The sequence below is a fragment of the Asparagus officinalis genome, chromosome 3 (genome assembly GCF_001876935.1).
Source record: "Asparagus officinalis chromosome 3, Aspof.V1, whole genome shotgun sequence".
In the NCBI taxonomy this organism is placed as follows: domain Eukaryota; kingdom Viridiplantae; phylum Streptophyta; class Magnoliopsida; order Asparagales; family Asparagaceae; genus Asparagus; species Asparagus officinalis.
In genome coordinates this window covers 29,909,656-29,920,614 of record NC_033796.1, presented here as the reverse complement: position 1 = coordinate 29,920,614, position 10,959 = coordinate 29,909,656, and the positions used below count along the sequence as shown (strand labels likewise).

The 10,959-nt window shown below is 33.5% G+C and overlaps 1 protein-coding gene across 1 annotated transcript in view; it reads right to left on the bottom strand.

Moving 5' to 3' along the window:
- LOC109833609 (inter alpha-trypsin inhibitor, heavy chain 4-like) overlaps positions 1–10,959 on the bottom strand; it is a 19,445-nt gene that overhangs the window by 7,805 nt on the left and 681 nt on the right. The window contains 8 exon segments of the mRNA XM_020401352.1: positions 480–557; positions 2,387–2,543; positions 2,728–2,997; positions 3,356–3,472; positions 3,844–3,933; positions 4,040–4,252; positions 4,349–4,492; positions 10,893–10,959. The exon segment at positions 10,893–10,959 is cut by the window's right edge and continues 13 nt beyond it. Coding sequence (XP_020256941.1) covers positions 480–557; positions 2,387–2,543; positions 2,728–2,997; positions 3,356–3,472; positions 3,844–3,933; positions 4,040–4,252; positions 4,349–4,492; positions 10,893–10,959 — 1,136 coding nt within the window.

Sequence of the window (10,959 nt, the reverse complement as noted above, 5' to 3'; positions counted from 1 at the left end):
GAGAGAACTTTTTGAAAAGCATAATAAACCGAGGTGTGCTGAGGTGCTAGAATCTACCGGTTTCCTATTTTACATTCCTGTGATGTAACCATCTATAACTGCACCTCTTGTTCTATTGTGCAATGACTTACAAGTATCTCAGCAGCACTTTATGTTTTGGGCTTATATCCAATGAGTTTTTATATAACAAATTTAATAAGTATTACAAACTGTTAAAACAGTAAGAAAAGGTCTGAAAGGTTAAAACAAAATGGATGCTTGTCCACCACCACTTTGCTTGATTTCTCTCCTAACCCTTCCTTTTATGTAAAATATATCTTACTATATGAAACTACTAATTTAAACTTTTTTTTTTACATTCTCGAACCTTTCCATAAAACATACTCTTTATATCTTTCTAAAGAAGAAAAAAAACTGAAAACCGTGTTCACAAACCAAAATAAAAAAGAGACTAAGATCAGAATAATAATACAACTGACCTGGGTCACATGCAGCTTCGTATTGCCCTCTACCAATTGAAGATAACATTCGCAGGAAATAATGGTTACAGTATGTACCTACAACAATTACATCAGCACAAAATAAACAAATTACAAACTCAGATGAAGCAATTGTAGCCTACTAAAACAAAGAACAGTTGCACAAACACGGCTGCATGTATTACATCAAAAGAAAAGCAAGAAAATTGTTTCTTGATGTCATTGGGCACAAAATTGGAGGTTCCACAAGCAAGGATCACACCTGCAACACTAACAAAACTAGAACTTACAATTTCCGATAAATGCTTAAAAATTAAGTACTTACCATAACCAATATGGCACAGAAATCAGAGAAACTAGAAATGCATAGCTTTCAGTTGATGAACAGAAGTAGAATAGACACTTTCTTCTACAAAATTTAATATCAATCAAGCATAACAAATCTTTATGTATCTGTAAAAACTTCTCAGTTAAAACACACCTTGGTACTCATTCTCTTTTCTTAATAGATTATTTAGTTTCACATTTTTCAAAACATTGTAAATTAGTAACGCATGTAATGATGGTGTCCCATGTCTAAAGTAAGAGCAATAATAAAAGATCTGTGGGAATGGTTTAATGGTAGTGTAATCTTTTGGCTTCAGTGCAATTAAATCATCAAGTATCAATAGTCCTTTGTATGCCTTGATCTCCTACTGCTTAGATCTCCTTCATTAGTAGTGGGAACCAGGGAATGCATGGCCGATTAGTTAGACAAGCCCAGGATACAGACTGAGAAGATTTACAAGGTCCTATTTACTACATTTACTTTTCCTGATTTTACGATATATATGTAAGCACAATATATAATTGACAACGATACTTTCAGTTCTAAATTCTAATATAGTTTAAACTTTATATCGTACCAACTTCTAATATAGTTTAAACTTTATATCGTACCAACTTCTCAATCATTGGAATAACATAAAGTGTGCTCTTTGCTTCAGAAGGACATGAAGCTGAAGTTTAGATGCATTAGTAAAATTAAATTTACCCTATGAGAAAACCACACACAAAATTCTACTCTAAATATCTAATTAATGACCAAGTATGTCGTTAAACGTCTAATCAAATGGAATATAACGAGTCAAAAAAAAGTAAAATTGCAAAGTTTCCAGTATCCTAGCATCACTTGTGCAACCTTATATTAGATGCAAGAACTATCAACAAATGTTGCCAGGTTATTCACAAACATGTTTGCAGTTGGACAAAAAAGCATGACATGTACCTAAGAAGTACATGTCTATCCTCTATTGGATGTGAGACTGAGACAATAACAATTCAGGAAATACAGTAAAAAGAAAGTGTTGCTGATTTTGAAAGTGACCCAACACCCAACTAACAAACTGTGGATCACCATGGATTTTTACTATAGACTAAAAAGTCTAAAACTAATGGGACTACCACAGTAACTACTGGTCATAGCTACAGTAAAAGTCGCACTAGCTTAGTGTATATGTAAGAAAGAGCCAATAAACCCAAATTTTAGTTCAATTTCTTTTTATGCCCACTCATTTTTAAAATCATTCCTAGGTCCAAATACTCCATCAGCTTTAATAATCTAATACAATAATGTAATAAATAAAGTACAATTTAAAGGGTTTTTTGCCTATAAACCTAAATTTTTACCCCCATTTACTTTCAAACTTACCCATGTCCAGAATTACACTTAGACCCAAAATTACTATGCTGCTAAGCTATTGGGACTTTCACTATAACTATGCAATTTTCATCCCAAAAACTTTAGTATATATAGAGGTATAGAATAAAGAGTTTTTTGCCTATGAACCTAGGAGATTTACTCTCATATGTCTAAGCAGCAGTTGTAAGGACTTAGAAATTACAAATGCAGGAGCTGGAATTATTACCAATGCCAAAAGTGGAAATTCGTGGGTTGATAGATCCTTTATCTGACATATGAGTTCTCATAGCACAACAAATGTCTCTTTCACCTTCAACAGAACCATCAGTGACTAGAAAAATATGTGGGAGCGCCTCGCTGGTTTTAGACAGTTGCCTCATTGCCTGCAGGAAAGACGTCATGCCAAAGTTTCATCAAAATGAATATGAATAGGTGAAGTACAAAGAGCTAAATACACAATAATAGAGTTTAAAAGAAGCAAGTAGATTATATCACTACCAGGTCGTAGACTTCATAGAAAAATATTGGTTAAAGAAGACAGTCTGATGAAGTGTGGGGAGAGATTACCTCATTTAAAGGTTGCAAGATATTTGTCCCACCAGAAGCAACAAAAGTTTTGCTTATCCATTGGGTGGCATTTTCTATCGAGTCCTCTGTTGTTGGTTCCAGAGATGATGAGAAGAAGTGCATCTCTTCATTGAATGCAATTATGTTGAAATAGTCTCTTGAGCTGAGTTCCAAGAGAGCCGCTGATAGTGCATTTTTAACGTTTTCAAGAGGTTTTCCTTGCATACTTCCACTTATATCGACAAGAAATACCACCTCCTTTCTAAATACCTATTGCATAGGTTACATGAGATAAGAAGCATCTAACAGGAAATTGAATAGGACATTAGGCATATTTGAATTGTGATGAACATCAGACTGTGCAAGAATGTCAAGGTACATGCATGCACATATTGTGTCTGAGCATTTGATTACAAACTTACAACTGAAATAACAACAAACAAATTTCAACAATGTTGAAAATTTCAGTAATATTAATGATGATTGAAGCTGTAATTGTGAGATTCCTTTAAAAATATCTATATTTGACTATTTGATAAGATCTAGCAATAATTTATAACAGGTCTAACTGATCTACAAGAGTCAACGCTAAGCTTAATGAGAAAAGAGAGATGAAATTTACACGGACCTTTCTGCTCAGGTTACTCCCAGGAAAAAGATACAGATAAAACATCTCTCTTTGATCATAATCATGCACAGATGGTGATTGCAAGAGTACGCCTCCAAACAGATCGTTTGAGTAAATCTGTATATATGCATAGAAGACAGTAACTACATAGTACATGCCAAAAAAAAGGTCAAAATGCCTCGAAAAATCACTTAGAGTAAACTTGTAAGTTGTATCATATGTATGTAGGTAACAAAGTTTAACTACAATCTAACAGAAGGTCTAAGATGCACATTAGGGTCTGCCACTGCCAGTAAGAAGTTGTTTTCCAGTGCTTCATGTTGTTTGCCACACCAAATAGGCAACTGAAAATAAATTGCTATTTCACACCATATAAAAACGATGACATGGGATGAAATATTATGACTTAGAACAATACATGATAAAAGAAATTCACAAACTTATGCTCCTGGATCATGTGATAGATAAAAGCATCAACAGGGACATACACTATATGAAAAGTGGAAATCTTGTGTTGACCAATATTCAACATTTGCTTCATACAAGAAGGACATTTTCCCCAAGCCTCGGCGTTCTTCCTGGGGAAAAAATGGAAGAAAAAGAAGAAGAATATGAAAAATTAAGCTCAAATTGCAAATTCAACCTGACGATACATTTATACTACCACAGTGTAGGTATATTCACCTTTAAAGCATGGCTAGTTCTCTGGATTACAACTTCTTTTCCAGTACTAGTATTCACATATAGATGTACTTTTTCCCTTTTTGAAAATATCTTTGCAGATGGATTGACAAAGTCTGGAAAACGAAAAGGCACAGTAACCGCGAAGAGGCCATCTTTATACAATAACTTCTGGGACCAACTAACTTTAAGAGAGATTTCACATCCTCCGTCAACCTTAAAGAAGATACAAGGGGATTTTTTTTTATCAAAATAAAAATCAGAATTAAATCAATTGAAAGAAAGCGGCTAAATAGGTAACTAAGTCATCACCTGTGGTATCGTCACGAAAAACAACTGTGGTTTTAATAGACCCCCAGATTCATCAGTTTTTATCTTTTGGTCCTCTTCTCTTTGAACTATTTGTGTAGAATATGACCTTCTAGCGACATCAACCTCAACACCTAGAATGGAACCCTGTTAGCCAAATCATACTTAGCTTGAGAACAATAAAAAAGCTCAGGATTGAATTAAACATACAGAAATTTTGTAGGACAACAAAAAGCATCAAAGTTTCCGCAACCCTATAATATACTAGTCCAAAAAACCAAAAGAAAAAAAAAAGTAGATTGATCAAATAACAAAGACTGTGTATTCACTTGGCTGATTGATTTTTACTATAATCACATCCTCTAACACCAACGTATAATATAAATAAACCAAAGAAACCAAGGTCTTATAGATCTTAATAAAAGAAGGGAAGGTAAATTATTAGTTCAGGAGTTCAACCTGAGGAATCAGGCTATATTTTATAGGTATGCAATGTATAGATAAAACTAAATTGAACTTTTCCTTAATATCAATTTGACTAGCTAGAGGAATTATTATCTTATTATTTATACATATAAATGCAGGCTATAGCAAGAGAAACATTTGATAATCACGCAAAACTAAATTCAAGTCGCAAAGAAAAAGAACACAACACAACCAGCAATTTGGTTATAATCTATATAAAGCTCACATTTTATAATTAATCAATGAGAAGAATCCCAAGTCATTGTTTAAATAAATAAAATGGGGAGAATATGTTGGAAACAGAGAGAAAATTGAAATTCTAGTTAAAGGGCTCTTTCAGGGAAAATCATCCTTGTACACACAGAAAACTTCTCAAACTCAGAAAGGACCTCAGTAATGACATCAAATTTTCTACTAAAGACTCTGATCTTAAACCCCACAAGTAAGCTCCTGGTTAGAGCTGGAAATGAAATTTGACCAAAAATATCTCACATTACATTGAAGAAAGCCTTGTTCCTAAACACCCTTCGTCATATCCTATTTACAAAATCTCAAAAGTTACTGCTGTACTCTACACTAAAACCCCAGGGACCCTTCCTACTTAATGATGAAAGATAAATTTCTCGTATAAGCCCCAAAAAATCCGCGATCCACAAATTACTCTGTTAAAACTCAATCTTTGTTAATCTTAGAAGATGGAGTGCTTGGGAAGGAAATGTGGTAGAAAAAAGAAAATCTTATGTGTGGATCAAAATGAAAAACGTTCCACCTCATTTGTGGAATAAAGAATCATTTGATTTGATGGTTAAACATTTTGTTGATCTTGTTGATCAAAATGAAAAACGTTCCACCTCATTTGTGGAATAAAGAATCATTTGATTTGATGGTTAAACATTTTGTTGATCTTGTTGAGTTGGACTTGTTAACTAATGCTTGTATTGAGTTTGTGGATGCAGTGTTGCTGGTTAGCTGCTTAGAGTACATCGATATTCCTAAAATTCTAAAGGTCTTTGTTGGAAAGAATCAGTATAACATTGAGGTTTCTATTATGTCCATCATGGGTGAAATTGATGAAGGAGAAAAGAAAAAATAGAAAGTGGACCAATTGGAAGACACCAATCAAAATTCTTACCACGATAAGTGGTTTAAAGGGAGAAATAATAGTGGATTTGGTTCTTCTTCCTTGAAAGAATCTGTGAATAATTCATGGAATGTTAAACAAGACTTGAGAAATAACCCATGGGGTTATCCTGCTGCTAGATTATGGACTGATGCAAAAATCTTTTACCAGAATCAGAAATATGAGTGGGGGACTTAGGGGGAGAATATATCAAAAGATAATAGTGTTGAGCAACATCCAGAACAGATGGTTGTGTCTGATGTTGAAGATTTCTCTGAACAATTGATAGATACTGTTGAGAGCAAAGATAAGGAAGCTGAAAAAGAGTCTAATGTGTCTCCTATTAAGGAGGATAAGGGATCTAAAAACAAATCTGTCATGGTTGAGGATAGTAATGAAGATGAGAATTGGTTAGCTCTTCCAGTACATTTCAGCAATGATGAAAATTCAGAGAAGGAAGAAGACATGCCTATGATTCAGCCTCTAAACGCTTTGCCATCTACAGATTTTGGAAGCTAGTCCAAATGTCACTTTTGTCAGGAGATGCTCAAGATTTGGAGATATGGAACCTATGACTGCTTTGGACAGGACCACCTCAAGAGCTGCAATGAAAAATATTAAAAAAATAATCCAGGAGCTTCTTCTAGTGATTCAGGTGAAAATTCCTCTTCTTTGGGGTCTAATTTTGTTTTTATTTTATTTGATGCTTGCTCTAATAAGCAGCTGTAAAAATATGCTTCTAAATGTGCTATCATTCTTGTGTCTCAAGGGGATTTTGACCCTATTAAAAAAGTGAGGCAGATGGAACAGGAGAGAACTACTTCTGAGTAGGTTCTTGTTTTGATTCTGAGGAGTTTTGTTGTTTTCAAATGTTGGTTACATGGAATGTTAGAGGTTTGGGTTTGAGTTCAAAAATATTTGGAGTTAAGGACTTTTGCCAATTGAACAAATTTGAAATAATATGTTTACAAGAGACAAAAATAAGTTGTTTTACTGACAACATATTAAAGAGTTTAGGTGGTAACTTGTTTGATTGGGTTTATGTACCCTATATTGGGGCCTCTGGTGGAATTATGATTAGTTGGAACAATAACAAATGGAAGAAAATTCAGGATGCATCTGGTAATTATGTTCTGACTGTTATGCTACAAAATAAAAAAATGGTTTTTTATGAAATATATCATCTGTGTATGGTCCTCATTGTAATAGGGAGAGCTCTTTTTTGGCAAGAACTCAATGATGTTAAAAGTACTTTTTCAGGCCCTTGGGTTGTCGTAGGAGACTTTAATGTAACTACTAATTCTGCATAAAAAAAACAAATCATAGAAAAGAAATCGAAGAGTTTAAAGAAGTGATCAATGATTTGAAATTAATAGATAGTCCTTTACATGGAAGAAAGTTTACTTGGTCAAATAAGAGAAGATCACCTTCTATGGCTAGACTTGACAGAGTTTTTTTCAACTCTGAGTGGGAAGATGCATTTCCCTTTTCCAGACAACAAGACCTTAATAGTCAATTATCAGATCATGCTCCCATTAGTTTTGACTGTGCGGATAATCAACAGCAAGTCAAAATTTTCAAATTTGAAAAAATATGACTACAATCTGAAGATTTTATGAAAAGTGTGCCTATATTGTGGAATCGTGCTCCTAAGAGTGATTCTACTGCTAAAAACATTGTTGGTAGATTGAGATTTATGAGAAAATCTATTAAACAATGAGTGCATTCAAATTTTTATAGTGTCAAATAAAAAAAGAAGGAATTGTTGGAAAAGCTCTTAGAATGGGAAGATATAGAGGAGAATAGAGATTTAGAGGATGGTGAGTAGATTAAAAAAATAATATTTCCATTCAGTTAAATGAGATTCTTTTTCAAGAGGAACAAATGTGGAAGCAAAGATTCAAAGCTCATTAGCTTAAGGAAGGAGATAATAATACTGCATAATTTCATAAAATTACCAATGGTAGAAAAAAGAATAATTTGATTTCTTCAATCATTCATAATGATATTGAAGTGAACTCAGAGAATGGTATAGTTCGGATTTTTTCAAATCATTATAACCAAATCTTTGGTCAAAATGTGCCTAGTAGATGTCAGCTGGATTGGAATTGTTTATTTCCTGTAGTTGACTGGGGTCCTAATGATATTGAAATTCCTTTTTCTGAGGAGGAAGTTCATAAAGCCATCTTTGATATGAATGGGGACAAATCCCCTAGTCCTGATGGTTTTCCTGCATTATTTTTTTCAAGTCTTTTGGGAGACTGTAAAATTGGATATCATGAAACTGTTTGAGGAGTTCTATGAAGGCAAATTAGAAATCACTAGACTTAATTATGCGTATATTGTTCTTATTCAAAAAAAGAATGAGGCTAGTACTGTTAATGATTACAGACCTATCAGTCTTCTTAATGTGATTTACAAGATAATTACTAAAGTCTTGACTAATAGGCTGAATTCTAAGCTTGAGTGGCTTATCGATCTAGTGCAATCTGGTTTCATTAAGAACAGATTTTTGTTTGATGGAGTAGTTACAGCTCAAGAAATTATAGATGATTATTTTCAGAACGATAAGAAGGGGGGAATTTTACTAAAATTGGACTTTGCGAAAGCCTATGATATGTTAGACTAAGACTTCATTTTGGAGGTGCTGAAAGCTTTTGGAGGTGCTAAAAGCTAAAAAGTTTGGTGACAAATGGATAAATTGGGTAAATATGTGCTTAAAAAGAGGCATGTCAGCTATTAATATCAATGGTAAACTTAGGAATTGGATTATGTCCAAAAGAGGTGTTCGGCAAGGAGATCCTCTATCACCACTTCTCTTTATGTTAGCTGTTGATTTTTTTACTAGAATGTTATCTTTAGCAGTTAATTCTCAACTTATTGAAGGTTTAGATCCTGTTAACATGAATCACAAAGTTTTTTGTCTGCAATATGCAGATAATACTTTGATTTTTTACAAAAATAACAGAGAGCATTTAACAGTTTTGAAACCGATATTATATTGCTTTGAACTTGCTTCTGGTTTAAAGATAAAATTTAATAAGAGTGTTCTTATTGCTCTTGAGGATAATGAAGCTTTACAACAGAATTTGGCTACTATGTTGAATTGAAAAAGTGGCAAATTTCCTATTACTTATCTTGGTGTGCCTTTAAGGCCTGGAAAATTAAAAAAAAGAAGACCGGTTTCCTTTGATTGAGAAAATAGAGAGGAGATTAGCATTGTGGAAAGGTAAATCGTTATCAAGAGGTGATAGACTAGTTTTAGTTAACTCAATTCTTTCCTCTATGCCAATTTTTTGACTATCTTTCTTCTTATTTCCTCCTTGGATCATTGATAAAATTGATAAGATGAGAAGAAGATTTTTATGGATTGGATCTTTGGATCATAAAGATGCACCAATCTGGTAAAATGGGAGGAGGTTTGTAGACGTAAATATTATGGTGGTTTGGTGATCATAAATTTGAGAATTATGAATAAAGTTTTGTTAGGAAAATAGATTTGAAAATGGCTTGATGGAAATCCTGGTCTTTAGAAACAAATTAGTTTTTATAAATATTTTGAAAGAAAAAGTTGGATAGAGTATTTATACTCTAGAAGAGTACTTTTATCACATTTTTGGAGGAATTTTTTTGTTAATATTAAAAGCTTTTTATGCAGTTCTCAAGTGGAGGTTGGAGAAGGAAATCACACTTTATTTTGGCTTGACAAATGGTTATGTTCATTTACTCTTGCAGTTTTATTTCCATCCTTATTTGTTATCACATCTTCTCATTTTGATACTGTTAGTAGTATGAGAAAGAAAGAGAATAATGTGTGGAGATGGGTTGTGCAATTTAGAAGACAGTTAACTGGGGTTTTGGTTTCCTAGTATTTCTCTTTGATGAATTTACTTAATTTCATTTGTTTAGAGCAAAATGAGGATAAAAGGAAATGGTTGTGGGAGGCAAAAAGGAGTTTCACAGTGAAATCTTTTTATCAATTTCTGATTGATGGAGGCTTGAGGTATGACTGTGCAAATCTATGGAAGATTCTTATTCCTTTAAAAGTGAAATTCCTTGTCTGGTTGGCTCTAAGACATGACTTGAATACAAAGGATGTGCTGGAAAAGAAAGGAATCCATCTAGAAAAGATCTGTTGTTTATGTTCTAAATTGGAGGAGAGTCGTACACATTTATTCATTAAATGTGAGTTTGTTTACTCAATATGAAGATCAATTCAATTCAACAATTCAAATTAAAAATTGAGGAAATTTTTAGTTTGAATTCTTTGAAAGAGGTGTGGCTTAACTGGGAAATTGGCGCAGTTGACAATTGCAAAATGAAAAGAGATGTCTTTATTTGTTCTTTAGTTTGGTGTGTATGGTAGGAACGGAATGATAGACTTTTTCTAATAAAAGGAAGAGATATCTTGAGCTTTAGAACAAAATTATGATATTTTTAACATTTTGGCTAGGTTTTAAAAATGTTTCGGCTCGGGCTATCAGACTACAAGAAAGAAGAAGGAAAAAAGAATGCAGATAGATAGCATGCTGATGGAGAGATCTGGGAAATGAGGTGATTCAGCTGGAATGAATTACAATCAGCTTAGGCTCAGTTATGATGATGTTTGTTGTTTGTTTCTTAAAACTTTGTTCAATTGTGAAACACTTTACTTTTGGGTTTTGATTGTAGTTATCTTGGTCATCTCCTTGTGGGAGGGATCTATAGATGTGTACAGAGAGGTATTGGTTCATGCGTTGTAGTCTCTGTTATGAACTTTACCTACACACTCTTGGTTGGGGGTGTGTATCTTTTTTTTAACAACCACTTTTGTTTAATTTAACTGGCTGGATTACCTTTGTGGTAATCCATCCTTTTTCTAAAAAAACTCAATCTTTGCTCTACCATAGGCACATTTCACAAAAATTGCGAAATTTAAAAATAAAAAATCAAGATCAATCCATAAAATTGCACCAAATTTACCTGATCGCCGGTGGGGACCACCAGCAGGCAATCGCAGCTCCGGCTTCCCATAACACAGTGAACTCTC